Genomic DNA, 21842 nt, shown 5'->3' with positions numbered 1-21842 from the left:
AGAGGTGAATACCACAGGGCCATCTTGGAAAGAGAACCTGCTGAGAACAGGAAAGAGCTTTTCTTCAACCTCACACCCCTAAAGAAAGACAAGGCTAAGGCTACCCGAAAACTACTTTCACAAAAGCCATTTCCAAGAGGCACTAACGTGACTAAGTAGGCTCAAATATGGGGATGCAGAAACTTGGTGCTCCTTTTGGATGGAGACTGAGTCATCTCCACATTCCCCATGCCAGGCCTGGGCTAGAACGTGGTGGGTGTGCCACACGTTAGCTGTGTAAAGAGGTTTGAATCATGTAGCACGAAAGCACACACCACTGGCCAGCGTGACTGTGATGACTGTATTGGAGACAGGAAAGGCGTACCTAAATATCTTTCCCCCTGAGAGTAATCCAAGAGAATGATCTGGACAGGCTAACAACATGGCTCCTAGCAGGCATCTGGGGGCCAGCAGCCCCTGTCGTTTCTCAGAGCTGTGATAGCCACTGCACAGCTGTGTCACTCAAGAGGAAAACAGCTACAGAAATAAAATGAGAGCCCCCTTTGTGCAGCAGATGAGCTGGTCTTGTCCTTATCTCTGAAACAGATTTTCACAAAGGAAAGCTTTTAGCTTTGTTTGCCCAGGTACCAAATACCTAAACCTGCCTTCTTTGGGCTGAAAGGTAAGCATCCAGGTCTGATCCCAGAAGCCAGAACCTGTCATTGCTTCTCCACAATTCTACTCTGGATATTTACTGCCCCCATCACATTCCCTAATGCTGGCCGCTTGGCACCATCTTGATACGCAGTGACTCCCAGCATGTGATCTCACCAGATGGTTTACCAAGATGCTTGAGCTTCTGCAAATTCACCACCTTCACAGTCATGTTCTCTCTCTCTCCACCCATCTCCTCCTTCCTCCTATCTTCCCACCGTGTCCTCCTGCCATTGTAACACTCAACTGTTGTAGAGGCCATGCGACTCGTGGTTGTCAATCTGGAATCATGAATACAATTCAAAATTGAGTCTGCATCAATCAAAATGCTATGAGAATCTTATAGAAACATCTATGCTCATGACCTAACCAAAGATCTTCAGGTAGATTGAGCAGTAAAAACAAAACAGAAGTTCCTTAAAAATCACTGTTTGTACCCCCTTATGGCAAAATGTCTTGGATCCTGGGTGATCTCTACAGCATGCCAACCAGGGTGGTCTTACATTCTAGTCTGCCTGGGAGATTCCTGGAGTTTGTCATTCTGATGCAGTCATTACTAAGGGCCTCTTTCACACTCAAAAGTAATCCTGTTGGGATGCTAAATTATGGGGTCCCTCCAGGTACAGGCTCTCCCACCCTTCTAAGACTGAAATGCCACCTTCTAAGCAAGGCAAGGCAAAGTTTTCTGGCTTTCCCTTGTGGTTCCAAAAGATAGTTTAAAAAACAAAAATTTCCAGTATTAAACCCAGTTGGACATTAGAGAACTTCTCTATGCAAAAGACAGTGCTGGGATCCCAGACACCTCCTCTCTGATGCCAGATATTCAAATGTTTTGAAAGAAGGGAAGGGCCCACTTCTGTGTGTAAATTCACAAGGGAGGCAATTTAAATCTTTTGGGACAGCATTCAATGCCACAATACCCCCAGCTCGTTGTTTGGTCAGAGATGACTACCAAGTTCTCAGGAGGCCTGTGATCCTAAGGACTTGGTCACCTTGTGGGGGCCAATTCCAGGCTGTTTTTATTCCTTTCATCTGATATAGAACCGACTTTAAAAATCTTCAATTTTCTCTCTTATAGTCAAGATCAGACTCATGGTCTCTGTCACTTGGCTCAATTTCAAGAAAAACAGAGGTCAGAACAACCACAGCTGGGTGATTCTGGTTTTCAGTTCTTTCCTTGGGTGATGGACTTGATGCCACTGTACTTTGCTCTGAACATGAATCCTGGAAGATTGGGAGAAGGCATTGAGCCAAAGACACAAAGATGAAACAAAATGCTTCCTTAATTTACTGGTCTCCTGCGTCACCACTTGACAAAACTACTTATATTCCAAACAGTGTCTGCATTAAAAAAATCAATTCAGTCAATAAAGAGGAAGCCATCATGTCCACTGCTATAATGATTCAATTAAAGATTAGGCTTTTTAGAATAAACACACTTCAAAAAAAAATCTTCAAGACTTCTATATCTTCTATCATTTTTAAGTGTTATTTATTGACTCCTCCATGACAAGGTTGGGTACTTGGTCTGATCCAGTACAGTACCCAAGCTCAATAAGAAATTTAAAAGACTTACACATTTCACTCTTGTGGGTTCCACTTGTAATCCTAAGAGTTTCACATTTTATTTATGGTCAGATCAGTTAATGTCATTCAATTTAATTTAATTCATTTAATCTGTCACAAAAGAAATATTTAATATTTTCTAGCTTAAAAAATATATGAACTATAGAGGCACTTCAATTGGTTAAATGTCTGACTCTTAATTTTGGCTTAGGTCATGATCTCAGGGTCATGAGATGGAGCCCAGCCTTGGGCTTTGTGCTAGGCGTGGAACCTATTTAAGATTCTCTCTCTCTCCCTCTTCTTCTGTTCCGTAACCCCTACCCCTCACTACTGCTTGCACTCTCTCTCTCTCAAAAAAAAAAAAAATATGAATTACACTGCAGCAAGTGGAGAGGAATTTTTTTTAAGAATGAAAAGAATTTTTAGAAGGCTAAAATACAGCAAAAAGTGCAGGTACTACAATAAAAATGACTTGCCCACAGTGACTGTGAGAGCTGACTGCGCCCTCAGAAGCCAGCAGTGTTGAGCTGGAGGTATGTGACCCCAGCCCTGGGGCCCAGCGCACTGCGCAGGGCCAGTTCTGCAGGCCGTGAAGTCAGAAAGAACAGACTGTATCCTTCGAGGTCACCACCAGGGCCAGGCTGTCTCTGTACAGTCATAACTTATAGCACACTCAAGACAGGATTCTCTGCTTAGCAAGCACAGCTTCTCAATGAATCCTTGCAAAAGTTCACATGCAGTTAACTGCATGAGGCTGAGGCGGAGGTGAGATCATTTGGCTGCTCAAGTCACCTTTCACCTGTTCTCCCTAGGTTGGTTCTCAGAAAACAAGAGAGGAAAACGTAAAGACAAAAGTCACTGCCATTTACTGCCAATTGCTGGACTCCATGCTACACACTTTTGTTTATATTAATACTAACTTTCTCGACAACATTGGTGAACTAGGTGTTCAAACCCCCATCTGTTGGACTCGAAAACCTAGGCTCTTTCCTTATGCAGGCATTTCCTGAGCATCTCTCTCTAAGTGACATACCACCTGTAGGAGATGAACGTGAAAAATCACATACAAAATTGAAAACCAAGATCTGGTCACTGTCCTTGAAAAAGACAATGTCTGGTCAATGTTCTTTTTAGACAGACTCAGCCAAGAAGCTCAGACTGATTCTGACTGTGCCAGGGGGAGCAACTCCTTACTGGCCTGGTAGCTTCAGGATGGCAGGCACTCTGCACACTTCCTGTTTTCCCCACATGGGGGGTGCTGGCCCCACAAATGTCTCTGGGATGCTCCATGAACAAAAGAGCACCAGACCCATTGTTGTGGCTCTGAAAAGCTCCTGGATGCACTTTTGCCCTTAAACCTAAAATGTGTCTGGGTGGGAACAATCTCCTTGCTCGTGAAATGTATGGGCAGGATGCAGTCTCTCACACAGAGAAGGGATGTAGGCCATTGTTCAAAAGCATGAGCTTCAGGGATAGACTGTCTGGGTTGGAAATCTGGACCACTCACTCATCAGCCTTGTGGAGCAAATTATGCAACCTCACTGGGCCTCAGGTTCCTGGTCTGTTGAAGGGAGGATGTCTCATTTAATACATCCTATCAAGTACTCAGCACAGTGTCTGCCACACAACAAATACTATGTAAGTGATACTATTAATGTAAACAGTAATAATGATCACCGCCACTACAGTGGGGGAAAAGTCTTTTTTTTTATGCTTAGCCATCTCCCTGCTCCTGTGTAGTCCTCAGGAACAATATCCTGCATAGGAAGCATGCACCACCACAGAGCTGGTGCTAATTGGGGTTGAGAACCATACGATCTGAATGCTGATTCTGTCACGTACTAGTTGGGTGACCCCAGGCAAGCATGTGGCGTGAGGACACTAGCACCTACCTCTGGATGTCAGTGAGGATCGGGCTAAGTAGTGTATGCACATGCTTGGTGCGCCCTGGCATTCGTCAGTGTGAAATAAATGGGAACTGATGTCATGCAGGATTTTCCTTAATGACTTCATCCTTCAAAGGCAGCATGAAGGACTCTTAAGTCACAAGAATGCGTAAATATCCATTTAGGAAATTCTTCTGTTTGAGAGAGATCTGTTTTTAACAATTTCTAATCACACCAGCAAAGATGTCCAATGGCAAGGGATTGGTGCCTATGCGGTCTGGAACAGTTAGTCTAAGTGGGGCAAGGTCTTTTACAATGTTCTCAGGTCTAAGGTGGGTGTGTAACAGGAAAAGAAGAATGGAAGGCTTCTTGTTCACACCCTGTTTAGTTTTCCTCTGGTCAAGATCAGTCTCAAAAGGCCCAAAAGGGGTATTCACGGTGACTTGATGGCCTGCTATCTGCTCAAGAGCAGTGCAGCTTGCACAAGGGAAGGCTCTCGTGTTTGAGATGTGGTTTGCCAAGATCACCTTACAAACGATCATTTCACACCTCTCACCTCAGTCCTCAGTCAGCCCTGGCAGAGTGAGCATTTTCTAGAGGATGAGCAGGATTCGGGGCACGGGGAGCCACACCAGGGAGCACGAAGACTGCTGGCTCCCATGGAATAGAGTCAGGGAGACACGGGATTAGAGAATGATTAAGGGGTGAGGGCAGGGGACAAAGACTCTCCAAGAAGGTGACATCTTAGCCGAGACCCAAACGACAAGATGCAGCTAAGTGAAGACCAGAGAAGGGCTGTCCATACAGAGCTCAGGCCAGTGCTGGGTGTCGGCATACACTCTGCAGCATGTCCTGGGAACCAGAGCCCCCTCAATGTCTCATCCGGTCCTCCCTCATGGACGAGGCTGACTTGGTTGAGGGATCTATGAAAAGTGCAGGGAAGGAGATTTAAAAAAGGCTTAAGATGGCTCTGCTTTCTTTTTCCTTTTCTATTGAAAAGTAGAGGAAGGGAAGAAAGAGGGAGGGACAGTAACACTAAAAAAATAAGAGACTCAAGAAACAGCAACGTATGGAACTGATTTTGATCCTGAACCAAGTAATTACAAAAGAAAAAAACAAAGAAGTCAGCTGGAGAAACAGAACTGCTATTAAGGAATGCTGGTGTCTTAGGTGTGATGGTGGTATTGTGCTTATGTTATTTTATGAGTTTAACTGTGTCCACCACAAATTCATCTGTTGAAGTCCTAGCCCCGCTGACTCAGAATATGACTGTATTTGGAGAAAGGGGCTTTAAAGAAATAATTAAGTTGAAACAGGGTCAGTTGGGTTGAGCCCTAATTCAGCCTGACTGGTGTCTTTATAAGAGGAGACCAGGACACAGATAGAGGGAGACACACACACATGGGCATATAAGACAAGGAGGAGATGGCCACCTACAAGCCCAGGAGGGAAGCTCAGAGAAAACCAAGCCTGCCCACACCTTGACCTTGAACTCCCAGCCTCCAGTGCTGTGACAAGACAAACGTCTGTAGTTTAGGCCACCCAGACGGTGGTATTTTGTTAGAGCTCCTAGCAAATTAAAACAGTTTACAAAGAGTCCGCGTCGCTTAGCATCCTACACTAAAATAGTCGCAGATGGAAGGAAGGGCTCTCTAGGACGAGCTCCAAAATAATCTCTGAAAAGGAAGGAAAGGGCAGGAAGGGGGTTATGGATGAAATGAGACTGGCCATAAGTGGAGTAACCGTTGATGCTGAGTGGTGCACACACAGGGGTTTGTTTGGGCTCATTTTACTGTTCTCCCCACTTTTGTATTTTGAACATTTTCTCTAACAGAAAGGTTTTTTTAAAAACTGCAGGGGAAACATATCTTCTAGAAATAGAAGATCTGCCTTTCTGGACAAATACAGGAATATAGCAAACTATAGGAATTCTCTTCTAAAATTCTGATGGAAAAAACAGTAACAACAATAAATGAAAGGAAGCAGTTAACTGACTGCAAACCTGTGGGGCTGAGCTCTCCCTAGAAGGGCGCTGACTTGGCCCAGTGGGTTCTCCTCGTTGGGAGTCAGCTCACCAGCCTAGACATACCATGCACCCCAAGAGCCCACTCCCTTCTGTTTATGAGCTCCAACCCCTGGGACCCTGAGGACCCAGTTCAAATACTGTTCCCAGAACAATCCTACCACAATACCACTGCTTGCCTACGGAGACATGCTGGTTTCCCTTCACTGCCACCTCACCCACCCCACTGTGGTGTGATTATTTGCTGAAGGAACATATTTATCTGGGCCACAGAGAGCATGGCTCATCCCTTGCTCAGATCTGCAAGTATCTGGATAGAAATGAACAGATCTGCAAGTATCTGGATAAGAATAAACCGAACATTTAGTGAACAGCTACTATATGGTAGGCGCTCAGCTGCTTGCTAAGTCCTTAGTAACCCATGTTTAAGTGTAAAATTGTAAACCCCCATTTGGGGCTGTTGAGGAATCTGGAACGTTAAGTAAGCTGTTCAAGGCTAAACCACCAGTCAGCAGCAAGGCCAGGGTCCTGTCTCTGTGACCTTGTGCCACACTGAGCCTACTCTTCTTTTCTCCTCACCCAATTTCCCTGGCGTGTGCGCAGATGTCTCCCAATCTACTGTCCCTTCCCCCTGGGGTCCCTAGCACAGCATTCCCAGGGTGGGGACCTGGGCCACACACACACAGAGCTTCTCCCAGCTCTGAGATGGGAGCCAGCCCCAGGCTCTCCTCTTAGCTCTCCTGCTCCCTGGCTCTCTGTCTTGCCCGATGACTTAACCTCTCTGTGCCTCTGTGTGCCTTTTCATCACAATTTCACTAAGTGTCTCGCTGGTTGCTGTGGAGATTAAAGGGATTACGTCTGCACGAGACATCAGCTTTGGTTCAGGCACACATTAAGTGCCCTCACTGGCATTTCTTGTCTTGTTTTTGGTATATCGTGCTATTAGAGAGCCCTCCCAAGTCTGTCTCTGTCTCAGGTCCTAAGGCCAAGCCATGTCTCCCCATCTTCAACTTGTATAGATGGATTTTTACATCCAAGTTCAGGACCTTATAATCATTCCCCACATTGTTTTCATTTTTGTAAGATTCTGCCCATGTCTGCCTTTTGGACGCAATCCTGTCTCCCACATACTCACAATGTGCCTGACTTATCTGTAAATCTGGATCTTCACCTATATCTTTGGGCCACTCACCAAACTGTTGAACAGAAGAGTCTGTAACATGGTGTCTTTAGTTGTGGGAGTGAGTGCAGAGAAGCAGCAGGGCGCGAGGCAGCCAGGCTGGCACAGAGCAGGTGCCCCCGCTCATGCTTCCCTATCTGTGCCCTACACATCACCAGTAGCAGCATACACGAGAACAACCTTGCTGGAAGGACAATGTGACAATATGTACAAATATGCATCCAGAATGTTGCCTTTGAAATTCTAGCCCTGGAAATTCAGCCCAAAGTAGTCATTAAAGAGAAAAACAAATTCTATGCAGAAGATATTTATAGCATCATTATTTAGAATGCTGAAAAACTCTAAATAAGCTAAATGGACTCCAAAGAGGAATGGTTAGATAAACTATAATGGGGGAATAACAGCAATGTGGCTCTTAAAAAGATTAAGTGTAACAACTATGCACCTTTATGCTAGTGAATATAAGATTATTTAAATTAAGCCATCACAGATATACATACTATGACTGCACCTAAATAAAAACTACATACACACAGATAAACTAATGGGAAAATAAACAAATAGAAAATTATAGTTATGGTGAGATTATAGATGCGATTTTCAGTTGTTTCCCATTAAAACTCATAATAATTTATCTGGTTATAAACAACCCCAATGTTTGTGCATACTCACATATTTTATGTGTTTGTTATTTATGTGTGTATGTATAATATGAAGGGAAACTTAAATAAGAATCAAGAACTGGCAGTCCGGAAGACAGAGCTAATGCAGGACTTCAATAAAGGCAAGAAGCATTTGTCTCAATTATGAGATCCAATTCCTCTCTTGAAGGAACTTGAAATCCTATGAGTTGTCGATGTGCCAGAATCCCTTCCCACAGACATGCATGTGCCTCCTCGAGACCCTTGCTGGCCAGTCACAAGAGTTCTGAGGATGGTGCAGTGTGATACAGGGCACTGGCTATGGGGCTCCTGGCCCTGCTCTGACACCTCCCTACCTGCAGGGGGCGGTGGGGAAGACCCGCCCCAGTTACTTGCACTCTGTCTCTCGGAGGCATGATGAGCTGGGCATGGCTCGGGTACCCACCTAAAAGGCTGATGGGAAGTATGGCATCATAAATGCCCAGTACCCACTGGCTGTTGGTATAACCATGTGCCCCACTGCCTCCCTACATGGGCATAAATTCTGAACCCAGAAAGGGAAAGCAGAACAGAAATAACAGCATGCTTGTATTGAGGACAACAATAAGGGGGATTCCACTTGGCCATGCCTGTACTTACCATACGTGAACATGCGTGGTGAGGTCAGCTCAATGTTGGGCAAGGCGCCCAGGTGGTTGAGCACGGCGCACCGGTAGCCATTTTTCTGGGCGTAGTCGACAAAGGTGCGGATGTACTGCTTCTCGCTGTGATTGGCGATGCCAGGGCAGATGACCATGGTAATGTCATCTACAGGTGAAGAAAGAGATCCCAACATATCCAATGAATAGTGAAGATAAAGGGCCACAATTACACATCACTGGCAGAGAAAACAGTAGGAGGGAACCTGACATGCATCTTTTCACTCGATTCTCTGGGGAAGAGCATCTTTCCCTTCCAGGTGGAGTTGTCTGGATCAGTGGTTCTCAACTATTTATGGTGAAGGGTCAATTTTTAAAATATCTGATCGTGCACAGCTAATTTTGAAAAATATGATAAAAATTACTAGAAAGATGAAATGAAAACAATTTAAATCTCAATTTTTTTATTATTAGATTCAGCAGGTTTAAAATTACCACTGTACAAGTTTCCAAACCTTACTCCTAATTTCTGTATGAATGATGGAATGAACAAATAGAAAAATGAAAAGTAGTGTGTACACAGGCTTCTTTGATCAAGGAATTTCACTTCCAGGTATTTGTCTACAGATACACCTGTACATATACAGAACAAGATGTGTACAGTAGAGGTGATAATGGCAAAAGAATGAACACATGCTAAATGCCCAGAAACAGGGGTCTGGTTAAATAAATGATTGCATATCCAAGTGATGAAATGTTATGTAGCCCTTAAAAATAATGAGAGACATCTTTGCATATACTGATAGGGCAAGCTCTCTAACATGTATTAAGTGGAAGAAAAGCAAGGTGCAGGAAAGGGTTATGATATACTGCCATTTGCAGGGAGGGGAAAAGATATCTATATTTAGAAATGCATTCACTAGCTCCAGAATAATACATGAGAAACCGAACAGTGGATACCATGGGGGAGGTGCTTGGGTGGGGAGTAGGAGTAGAAGAGAGACTTAGACTTTCTCTGTGTATCTTAAAGGTAACTTTTGAATTTTCTATCATGACCATGAATTACCTTCCAAGGGAGTGGCAGGTGTCATGAAGAGCTAAAGCAGGAAGGTGTGATGGATTTACTGGGAAGAGAACAGTAGTGAGTGGAGGCAAGGGCCATCCCTTTGAGGAGGTGACATCTGAGTTGAGACCCGAATGACAAGAAGGAGCAGCCATGGGGATGAGTATTCTAGGCAAAGGGAACATCAACTTAAACCTTTGTCATTAGCTAATTGGCAGTGCTGATTACTGTGAAGAACTGAAAGGTGCAAGAGGTTTACTGGAATTCCTCCCAAGTAGTTACCAAGCTCCTGTAAAAACCAAAGTGCCTTGGGGCACCTGGGTGGCTGAGTCAGTTGTCGTCAGACTCTTGATTTTGGCTCAGGTCATGATCTCAGGGTCGTGAGATCACGCTCCTCATTGGGCTCCATGCTCAGTGGGGAGTCTGCTTGGGATTCTCTCTCTCTCTCTTTCCCTTTGCCTTTCCCACCCTACTTGTGCATGCATGCATGCTCTCTCTCTGAATAAATAAATAAATAAAATCTTAAAAATAAAACCCTGAATCCCCCCAAACCTAGGTGCTTTGCATACTACAGAACTGAAAAGACATGTCCTCCTCTTATAAGAGCAGCAGTCAGAGGCAGCTGCCATCCTAACTCTACCTCCTCACTGCAAAGCTCTTTATAACAGGTGCTCACTATATAGAATGGACAGAGCAATGCCAAATTCCAGCAGCAACAGTAATCAGAGTGGTTTCTGACAGACAGGTATCCCAGACCCCTGCATAAATGGGCCCAAATGTGTCTTTTCATCCATGCAATGTATGCAGAGGTACCTGAGAGCCTCCACCATCTGCTATTACCAACAAACAAGATTGGCCATCCCGAATTTCTGAGCTTTATCTTCTTTATCAGTAGAGTCAGGATAATAAGGCGCCAACCTCTCAGGGTTGCTATAAGGCTTAACTGGGATAATAGTATCTACAAAGCACTTAGAAGAGTCTGGCTTCTATTGCTGTCATCAAAGCAGAGGCCTGGTCCTGCGGGACCTGGGCTCCACATTCTCCCTCATCCCCTCACACCAAGCTTCTGTATGTCATGGGAGGACTAACTACATTCAGCAATGCTGTCTGAGGGGCCCTATGTAGTGACTGGCAAGCACATGATGGTGTGAATCCTTGTGGGCTGCCCCTGAATGATGTACCTCAGGAGGCTTCCTACCAGCCCCTGGGTGTGATGCTGAGCCAGTGACAGGAGCATGTACACTGTGCTCCCTCACTGACCAATGGGCCACAGTGTAGACCTAGAGTAGCTTACCTCCAACACAGTGCTCGGCCAAGGGCTCAAAGAGGTCAAAGGTTGAAGTGGCTCCGTCGGACATGGTGATGAACTTGCGGTGCCCGTACGGGTGTGGTGACCTCACCCTTCCCATCTTCCCATACAAGGCTGTTTGGATGTGTCCACTTTTCCCCCAGATCAACGGTGGAATGTATCTAAGAGAGGAGGAGAGGAAAGGTCAATTCCCCCACACTCCTTGAACAACACATGGAAAACATTTTGAGCCAAAATCTTTCAACCTATTTGAGTTTTTTTCCTGACAAGTTTTGCATACTAAAGTATAAATATGGGATTTTCTTTACCTTACATTCATGCCATGATTTACCTCCTTGCCCCATTTACTAATACACCCCGTATCAGACTAGCCTTAGAAATCATCAGGACATGCTTATTCAGGCAGGATTTCAAATTTACAGTGTTAAGCAATTCAATATGGGTTGTTGCTGTAATGTAGATTAAAAAGAAAGCAAGTTATACATTTTGACCACATGCTACTTGACGGGGTTAGCCTCATTATCAAATGAGCTAATGTATATAAAACAGCTATCACGCTGCCTACATTCACTAAATGCTCACTTTTTTGCCTTCCTCTAACAAGACAGGCCCCAGCCACAGTGGTCACCCTGTTAAACAAACCACCTGCTCTCCATTACACTGGGAAGGGCAGCAAGCTTTCCCAAGAGCCTGTAGGTGCCTTGTGTGTGTGTTATGAGGTGCTGTGTACCCTGTGGAGAATGTGCTGGAAGGGAAGCAGTGTAAATATTTGTTGGGTTAGATGAAGGATAAAGGCTTGTCTAGTTTAAGCAAGTCATGACACCACCCTGACAACTGTCCTTCATGAACACACGGAGTGATGCTGGTTCCTGGGAGTAAATGCAAAAACCTCAAATTAGTTAATTACTGGGAAAACAAAGCATTCTGTTACAACTAAGAAATGATTCTAGTTCACAACCACAGTGCAGGATGATCCCATTTCCTGAACTGCCACTGGTTGCTCTTGCTCAGCTTGGAGGCCCAGGCCTGGTGGTTGGCCAGATTTGTGTTCTGTGTACACTTGAGTCATAGAACATAAAATATGGTAATGACATCCATCCTACATCTCTGTAATCTGTAGATAATACAGATTTTTAAAAAAGATTTTTTAGAGGATTTATTTTTTTTGGGGGGGGGGAGAGAGAGATAAAGAGAAAGAGCAGGGGGAGGGGTTGAGGGAGACAAGTAGACTCCCTACCGAGTGGGGAGCCTGACACAGGGCTCGATCCCAGGACCCTGAGATCATGACCTGAGCCTAAACCAAGAGTCAGAGGCTTAACTGACCAAGCCACCCAGGCATGCCATGGTGAGCATTTTCTTAAGGGTTTACCTTAACCTGCTTCCCAATTCATGCCTATTATTTCTATCATACCAGATGATCCTAAAAACCTTCCTTAAATTCTACCAGATTTACTGTTTTTTTTAAAAATAATAAGTCTCCACAAATTGAAGAGAAGTGATCATCTTAAGCAAGCCAGTTCCCAGACGAACTTCCTCTGTGAGTGTAGGGAGGAGAGGAAATAGTATTTTAAGACCTTGGGACATGAAGCCATTTGCCAGCATGACACCACAGGTGCAAATCTTAGTGCAGAGGCCATGGCATTTGGAAAACAGAAGCATTTATAAGAGATGAGGAGATTATGAGAGCAACAAAAAGCAAGCCTATAAAAATAACATCAACTGGATAACCCAGTATTACACAAGATTTAGATATAGGATTTATAAAGGGTTTTGGTCAAAAAATTATGCATAGGGGGAGACAAGTGATCCAAGAAGCCAAATTCCTGGTTGCTCCCAGAGGGAAATTCAAAGAAAATTTAGTTTATAATATAAATTAAAAATAGAAACGTGCTGAGGTTAAACAGAAGAAATATGAATTCAGTCTCATATATGTATCTTCTGATCTTGTTTTAAATACAATATAATCTCAGAAAATTATGGAAGAATAAAATAAAATAATAAAATAAAATTTTTCTCTGGGCTGGTCACAGACTTCCCATGGAATGATGACACAGGTGGTTATCCAATCAGGCTACTAGGGGAGCTGCCCCACCTCTGTGTCCCCTGGCAAAGGACCCCTTGGCAGAGCTCTATCCTGGCAGCCAGAGGGCTTGATTGACATGAGGACTCTTCAAGCACATTCCTTCCCATCACCTGCAGGAGCCAGGCTCATTTATCTTTGTGTCTCTCCCAGGGTACTCCACACACTTCCCCTTAGTAAATCTGAGAAGGCACAGATACACTTAAAAAATAATATACATCCACTTGACGGGATGAATACTGGGTGTTATACTATATGTTGGCAAATCGAACTCCAATAAAAGAATATACAAAAAAATATACATTCTCATATAAGTTGGGCTGTAGCATGACTGCTGTTTGGTTACTGTCCTCTTTCCAGGTGATCCAGCACCATTCTCAGAGAAAATCCTGGTGGTGCACATATGTCCGTGTGTGTGCATGCACGTGTATGCATGAGAATAAGTGACTGTCTCAGGATTACCTGTCATGTTCTCACTTCGGTGTGGGGTCAGTTGTGCATAGTGGGCATTTTACAATCTTTAGTTTTATGACAATACCACCTACTGATAAAGCACTGTTTTCAATCAACTTTACAATAACACAACACCAGAGTTTATCGCATTGCATTTTTAGACAATATTTACCATGGTGAAGTTTTGCTGTGTGTTTTCATTTGTTTATGAGTTACGTACAGATCACATGAAAAACTAAAAAAAAAAAAAAAAAAAAAAAGAAAAGAAAAGAAAAGAAAAGAAAAGAAAGAAAAGAAAAGAAAAGCCAGTGGGGCATCTGGTTGGCTCAGTCACTTAAGCCACTGCCTTTGGCTCAGGTCATGATCTTGGGGTCCTGGGATCGAGTCCTGCATTGGGTTCCCTGCTCAGTGAGGAGTCTGCTTCTTCCTCTCCCTCTGCCCCTCCCCCTGCTTGTGCTCTCTTTCTCTGTCAACTAAATAAAATCTTTAAAAAAAACCAATTAGAATGAGTGGAGTTAGTTACATGGTTTAGGTCAAGGAGGAAATATGGACCAAAACAATAGGGTATTTTGAAATTTATATAACCATATAAGCACTTAAGAGATGCTGGAAAGTGAACATGGAGGAATCTGCTTTACTCTGGGTCTGGCCTTTCAAGCGAGCCTGGCAGCTTCCGCTTTTATCTCCTTGGAAGCCTGGCATCATGCTGTAAAGGAGCTAGGGCTCAACTACCCAATGAAGAGAGGTATCTCCTAGGGGGCCTAGAGACATAGAACTGAGCACTGTGTGCATTTTAAATTAGGGCACCACCAAACTGTCTTTCAAAACAGATGGACCAATTTACATTCCCAACAGTTTTGCATGGAAGTACCTGTCTTCCTCACCCTCATCAACAATTAGCATTGTCAATCTTTTACATTCTGGCCATCTTGATGGGTAAAAAATGGGTATTTAACATCAATTTGTGTTTTTAAAGATGGATCCAATCTGTGGTAAGCAAGTTTCTTACTTGAATTTGCATATTCTTGATTCATAGGTTTACTAGTCATTCATTTCTCTTATGTAAACTGTACCCTTTGTCCATTTTCCTGTTACATTTTTATCTTTTTCCAATCGATTTGTAGGTACTGTTCTTATCACTCCTACACCCATCATTTTCTATTATATGTTGCAAAGGCTTTCTCCCAGTTTATTGTATATTTTAATTTTACTTATATAACTTTCTTTTTCTTTTAAATTTATTTTTTATTGGTGTTCAATTTGCCAACATATAGAATAACACCCAGTGCTCATCCCATCAAGTGTCCCCCTCAGTGCCCGTCACCCAGTCCCCCCCCCACCTTATATAACTTTCATACCTTGTGGTTAAATTTGTTAGTTTCTCTCTCTCTTTTTAAAAGATATGTTTTTAAAAGTAATCTCTCCACCCAGCATGGGGCTTGAACTCATGACCCTGAGATCAAGAGTCACACATTCCTCTGAGCCAGCCAGATTTAGGTGCCCCAAATTTGTTAGGTTTTTCTACTAAAACCTTTATGTTTTACATTTTGTTTTAAAAGGAGTTATTCTAGCACCCAATCTTAAATATATTCTCCAATATTTCCTTCTATTATGCCTCTAGTTTTAAAAAACGTATTACCCTTAAATCCTCTTATTTTGTAAAAGGTGCAAAGTGAAGATCTAATTCATTTTTTCCTGACAGCTACTTGACTTTACACCATAAATGGTTCATCCTTTCCCTACTGATTTCAACTGTCATCTTTAATATATACCATGTTCCCAATTAAATATTTAGATATTTTTCTTTTCTTTTTTTTAAAGATATTTTTCTATATTTTCTTTTCTTGATTCATTGATCTATTTGTCTATTCTTGTGCCAATATGACTCTGCCTTAATTAATATAGCTTTATGGACTATTTTGAGCATTGGCCCACAGTGTGGGCCTCCTTTTCTTTTTCAAAATTTTCTTGCCAGATTTTTGGCATTTTATTTTCCAGATGAATTACAGGATTAGCTTGTTTTGGGAAAATTTTGGGATTTCTAATTGGAAACACACCAAACTTATACATTATCTTGGGGGGAAATTGACATCTTTACAGTTTTTACTTATCCTATTAAAAAAACATGCTTTATCTCTCTGTTATTCAGGTATTTACATCCTACAGTAAAACTTTATAGCTTGTTTCACATTTTAATACTCAGTTTTTACTACACTAATTTGCATGCATCTCTACATTTTTAAAAAAGCTATTCTTAGAGTTAGCATCTGGTCATGTTTTACTCCTAACTCCCTGAAAGCAGAGGCGATGTCTTCTGTACTAACACATATACTAGTTTATCCAATGTTGTGCCATGGCCAGTGATTAATAAATGGTTGTTATAAATAAACAAATATTACTAAGAAAGAAGCTAGACCACAACAAAATGTAGAGGCCAGCAGCTCCTTACCTTCTGAATCTATTTGTAAGTAACACCTGGCTAGCCTATCAGAATTGTCCAATGGGAAAGCCCACAAGGGAAAATCTGGACCTCCCTCTCACTCATGTCCCTACACACACACACACACACACACACACACTCACTCACACTGCCTTCAGGCAGACAGAGCTCACACTAGCAAGGACAGATGGCTGGCAGGCTGTTTACAAAAGAGCTGGAAAAAAGTGTGCTAATGCTTATCTTTGCCCTCAATCTGTGGGTAACTAATCAATTATTTCCTATGGGACCTGGGTTTTTAGATGATGTCAAACTACTTTATAGCCACTGAATCCAGACTTAGCTGTCATTCCCTCTGATTCTCACCAGCAGCCCTCCAGCAAACTGGCACAAGGTTGGCACACATATGGCATCAGAGACTGAACCCCACCGCCACCCCTCCTTCCTAGCAGGTCCCTTCCAGTGAAACAGATGCTCAGCAGCAGTTACTCCTTGGCTAAGATTTTATGTTTGTTTCAGACAAAATGCTTTGGTTAAAGTAACACAATCCACCCCCCAACTAACTTGAAGAGGGACAATGCTGGGGTGCTCGCCAAATGGACAGGAGGTTGGAGGACCAGGCTCAAAGAGGTCAGGTTCCGGGAAAGAAACTGGGGCTGCTGGACAAATGTGCTGTTTACGCAGTCAGCAGCTCCCCAGGAGGCAATGCCCCAGGAATGGGCTGTCTTGAAGAAGGTAATTGTGGGTGGGGTCAGGGCATCTCCATGCCATTGCCTGCATGCAATGGGAGAGAAGGACTTTCCCAAAAGGAAATCTGTGTGTGCTTGGAGAGGAAGAATGGATGTGGGGCAGCAAGAAAGTGACAAATGCTCCCTACCAGGTCTTGGCCTAGCCTTGTCTTTGCTTCAAGAGGCTTCTTCAGTGCCCCCGATATCCCACAAGCCTCTCCAAACTATCATATTCCCACCTAGTTCTTTCAAAGTCTCTTCTTTCTGTCCTTGGTCCCACCTCAGCATTTCCTATAATTCCCAAATGCATTAACTTTGAAGCTTTTGCTTCTCCTGTAACACAGTATAGATCACAAACAGGCACCTTACTTGCTCAAGTGGTGTTCTCTCTCACACACCCAGCTTTCTGAATGTAAACTTCATCGCATACAAGAGTTTGTGCTGTTTCCTTTAAAAAAAGAAATCTAGAAAAGTAGAGTTTTTATGACTCCTGGTCAATGATTTTTACTGGCCTTACAGTAGCACATTTTGTGCAACCCATCCCTTTGCCTCACTATTTTTTTGACGTAAGATTCCCATAACAGGAAATTAACCATTTTAAAGTGCACGATACTATGGCATTTGGTACAATGGCAATACTGCATAGTCATCACCTCTGTCTGGTTCCAGAACATTTCTTCATTCCCAAAGGAGACCTCATATGTGTTAAGCAGTCACTCCTCATTCTTGCTTCCCTGTGGCCCCTGGCAACCCAGCTTCCTGTTCCTATGGAACTACATATTCTGGGTATTTTACATAAATGGAATCATTGAATATGTGACTATTTGTCTTGTGATTTTTCACTTAGCATAAAGTTTTCAAGGTTCATCCATGTTGTAACATGGACCAGTACTTCATTCCTTTCTGTGGCAGAATAATATTTCATTGTATACCTTACCTATTCACATTTTCTTTATCCATTTATTAGCTGATGGACATTGGGTTTTTTCCACCTGTTGGCTATTGTGTACAGTGCTGCTGTGCACATTTGATTACAAGTTTTTGTTTGAATACCTGTTTTCAGTCCTTTTAGATATATATCTAGGAACATTTGATTACAAGTTTTTGTTTGAATACCTGTTTTCAGTCCTTTTAGATATATATCTAGGAACAGAATTTCTGGGTCATGTGGTCATTCTATGCTTAACTTTTTGCGGAACCTCCAAACTCTTTTCCATAGTGGCTGCACAATTTTACATTCTTACCAGCAATACACGAGGGGTTCCAATTTTTCCACATCCTCACCAACCCTTGTTTTTTTTTTTTTTTTTTAATTTTGTTTTGAATTGTTATAGCCAGGGATACCTGGGTGGCTCAGTTGGTTAAGTGTCTGTCTTCGGCTCACTTCAGCTCAGGTCATGATCTCAGGATCCTGGGATTGAGCCATGTATTGAGCTCCCTGCTCAGTAGGGAGTCTGCTTCTCCCTTACCTTCTGCCTCTCTCATCCACTTGTGCACTCTCTCTCTCAAATAAATAAATAAAATCTTAAAAAAATTGTTATTGCCATCCTAGAGATATTGAATATCCCTACTATTTTGACTCTAGGCCATGTCCTTCTACTGTATCTCTACTTCTGTCTTTAACATTTATCATAATTTATTTTTTATTTTTTTTCATTTATCATAATTTAAAAAATGAATTAGTTGATAAATAAATACATACAATCAGTCCTGTTCACTTCACCATGGCTATTACGGATGGAAAAAATCGTATCAGAATAAAATTGGCAACAGTCAAAACTGTCTGTAGTATAATTTAACAAAATTATTGACAAAAGAATCCAGGTTTTTTTTTAAAGAAGAAGAAGAAGAATCCAGTTTTCATAATGGAATTTAGGCTTGCAAATTTAACCTAGAGAATTGCATTAGTGGCAATAACAGGCACAAAAGAACTTGCTACAACAGAAGCTATAGTCAGTAGCACATAATATGGACAAAAAACTGATTCCAAGCTTTGTTGTAAAATTTAAATGGAAAACAAACCTGACGAAGATAAGATCTGTGTAACAGTGAAAAATCATCATGGAATCAAATTGGTTCAGTAAAATTGTTCCAGAAAATATTCTCTGAAATGATTTAATGTTAGCCTAACTTTGATGAAAATATTTGTATTTTAAATGTCCTTGGGTTCAGCCCCTCCTGACTTTTCCCAATGGGAGTGCAAGTGGTTAGGAGTCAGCTCACACTCTCTTCCTGTATGTTCCTCCTTCCTGGGACCAACAAAGAAGATGGTATGAGCTTGGGGGGTAAGAAGCTGGGGATAGGAGAAGATCCATAATGCAGGGGCCACTCAGGGTCTGTGGAGGGGTGGCTGGGCAGACCACTTGCCGAGGAACTCCAGGGAGGACACCTGAGCAGTCCTGCTTTTACTCTATAAGAAGGAAATAACAGGGCTCATGGTTTCATGTAGACAAAGGGAATGCAAAGGAAGAGTTACCATGCTCCAATTATCTGCAAAAATGAGATATAGCCCAAGGCCAAGGCTGCTGGAATCTTACTACAGCACAGAAATATCACTTTGAGTGAAACGTGGACCTCTCCGTTAGTGACTGTGGGCACATCAAGGAGGTTCAACTGGGCTTTTGAGCAGAGGAAGTGAGGGGTGTTTGAGATAGTCACCGTGGCTCTATCACCACGAATATATTGACCTCTTTCTTTGAACACAGAACATGATAAATTAAGCAGCCATTTTATCTATCTACAACACTTCACAATTTTTCTTTTCTTTTTTTTTTTAACTTCACAATTTTTCAAAGCTCTTTTTGTTTATGATCTCATTTGCCTTTGATTAAGGTTTGTGAAATGGTAGATGTTGTTAGCCTCTTTTTACCGCAGGGACTCAGAGGCCAGAGAGGTAATGGCTTGGCCCTGGTCACTAAGCTAACCAAGGTAGAGTTAAGACTTCAGCTGGGTCCTTGCCCACCGTGTCCAGTGTTTATTTGGATGATAAAATAGCCATGATGGGAACAAGTAGATGTTGTCATTACAGAGGCTCCTATGACTCCATTAGTCATCCTTTAAAAATATTAGAGTTATCTAGAACCAATAGGTTATTCACATATCTTAAATAGTCAATAGTCAGCCTCTAGCTTTAAAAATATATCAAATTATATATAATTTGGTATAATTGGGTGGCTCAGTGGTTGAGTGTCTGCCTTTGGCTCAGGTTGTGATCCCAGGGTCCTGGGATCCAGTCCTGCATCAGGCTCCCCACGGGAAGCCTGCTTCTCCTGCTGCCTATGTCTTTGCCTGTGTCTCTCATGAATAAATAAATAAAATCTTTAAAAAATAAAATAAAGTAAAATAAAAATAAAATATTACCATTAGTGAACTCAGTACCAGATGGGAAGTCTCACAAGTCCACAGGCTTTGCCTTTGTTCCCTATGCTGGCTGCTTCCCTACAGGTGCAGGTCTGCCATTTTATATCTGCCCTTCATGTTTCCCTCTCTGTCAGCAAACCCCGACCAAAGGGACACTTCAACGACAGAGCCAAAAACAGGAGTTACACTGTCCTGGGAATCTCATCTTCAAGTTGCTGACAGTGTCCTTGGCTGGCTTTGTGCCAAGCACCAGCCAGGAGCAAGACAGGTGCTGGGATAACTCAGGAGACATGGGCTCAGAACCCTTTCTCAGTTTTCATAGGAAATGCCCATCTCCAGCGGCCCTCCACTCTGCTCAGAGTACACACTCAGATAAAGAAAAACAAATTTTCTATTTCAAGAAAAATATTTGTTCCACCAAGCAGAAAGATGACCTTTACTCAGGCCAAGAGATTTATTTTGAAAGGTCCATCCTTCATGGACCGGAAAGGCTTCAAGGCTGGCCTCTGGGACCCAACCAAAGACCCGTGACTGGGATAGCCTGGCCTTGGACTATGCATTCTTTTGGCTCTTAGATATTGAGTTTGACCTAATAGTGTCTGCCCTTGTAGGGTTCACAATCTGGGGGTGGAAGCACGTGAGAACAGACAACTACTGTCATGGAGAAGAGCAGGCACTGGGGTCAGAAAGCCAGAATGAGGTGATCTTATGAGGAGGTTTGGTCATGTGGCTGAGAAATACCAACTTAACTCAGTGCATGATGGGGAGTGTTGAGGACTGAACGTGCTTCCTCAACATTCACGTGTTGAAGTCTTGCCCTGCAATGTAATGATAAGTGCAGGAGGGACCTTTGGGAGGTAAGCCAGTGTGGACAAGGTCATGAGAGTAGAGCCCTAAGATGAGACTGGTGTCTCTATAAGAGGAGGAGACACCAAACACCAGAGCTCTCCTCTCTGCCTGTGTTAAGACAGGGAGTCTAAGGCACTCAGAGAGTAGGGACGTTTCTGAACTTCTAATCTCTGTGTCAAGGACAGAACGACATAATAACAGCTCTGAGTGATGACATCGCCCCCATTGTACGGATGAGGAAAACAGAGCCTTGATTTGTCTGAGTCACAGTGTCGGCACTAGGGGACAATTGTCTGGCTTCCTTTCAGAGCCTTTCTTACTGTGCCACAGCAACTCCCTCAACCAGAGGCTAAAATAAAAAACAGTTTTGAGCCTGGTTTTTCCTGTTTGAGCATTTGTCTGAATGTTGTATTAAATAATGTTTCTCCTAATTGAGAACTGAATTTGTTAGAACTTCTCCTAGGTTTTCTTCACATACATTAGGCAAAAACTGTTTCTTTGATTTTACAATGTTTTTCACAACTGTAACTGACTCCCTAATGTTAGTGAAGTTTTTTTTGTGTGTGTGCAGGATATCCATCTGAAGGGTAATTAATTTGAATATTCACATTTGATTATTTCTAAGATGATGCCAGGATGTTAACAAAATCATACTGAATGTCTCCCCAGAGGTAATGAGACTCAGGAGAGAGGATGGAGGCACTGTGGAAAGGCGAGAGGTGCCTGATTTGGGGAAGCATTTTTATCCTACATTAATGAGGGAGAATAAATTAATTAGGATGAGCATCAGTAGGCATGGGGGAAGGGCACGAACACAGGGAACAAAGCTTTGTGGCAGCTCCAGAAATCAGAAAACTGAGTTCCAGGCCTTCCTGTGTGTGTGTGTGTGTGTGTGTGTGTGTGTACACAAAAGGCAGGTAAAGAAGCAGGGAAGGT

General features: G+C 42.7%; 1 protein-coding gene across 4 annotated transcripts in view; it reads right to left on the bottom strand.

Moving 5' to 3' along the window:
- ABHD2 (abhydrolase domain containing 2, acylglycerol lipase) overlaps positions 1-21842 on the bottom strand; it is a 102049-nt gene that overhangs the window by 31350 nt on the left and 48857 nt on the right. For all 4 annotated transcript variants that reach the window (XM_026001104.2, XM_026001094.2, XM_072737301.1 and 1 more), the window contains exons 4-5: positions 10985-11160; positions 8629-8796 (exon numbers count right to left, since the gene is read on the bottom strand). In XM_026001104.2, coding sequence (XP_025856889.1) covers positions 8629-8796; positions 10985-11160 — 344 coding nt within the window. The remainder of the gene's footprint in view (positions 1-8628; positions 8797-10984; positions 11161-21842) is intronic.

Source organism: Vulpes vulpes, chromosome 14 (assembly GCF_048418805.1).
Source record: "Vulpes vulpes isolate BD-2025 chromosome 14, VulVul3, whole genome shotgun sequence".
NCBI lineage: Eukaryota > Metazoa > Chordata > Mammalia > Carnivora > Canidae > Vulpes > Vulpes vulpes.
The sequence above is the reverse complement of the archived record's forward strand: the minus strand, read 5'-3'. Positions and strand labels throughout refer to the sequence as shown.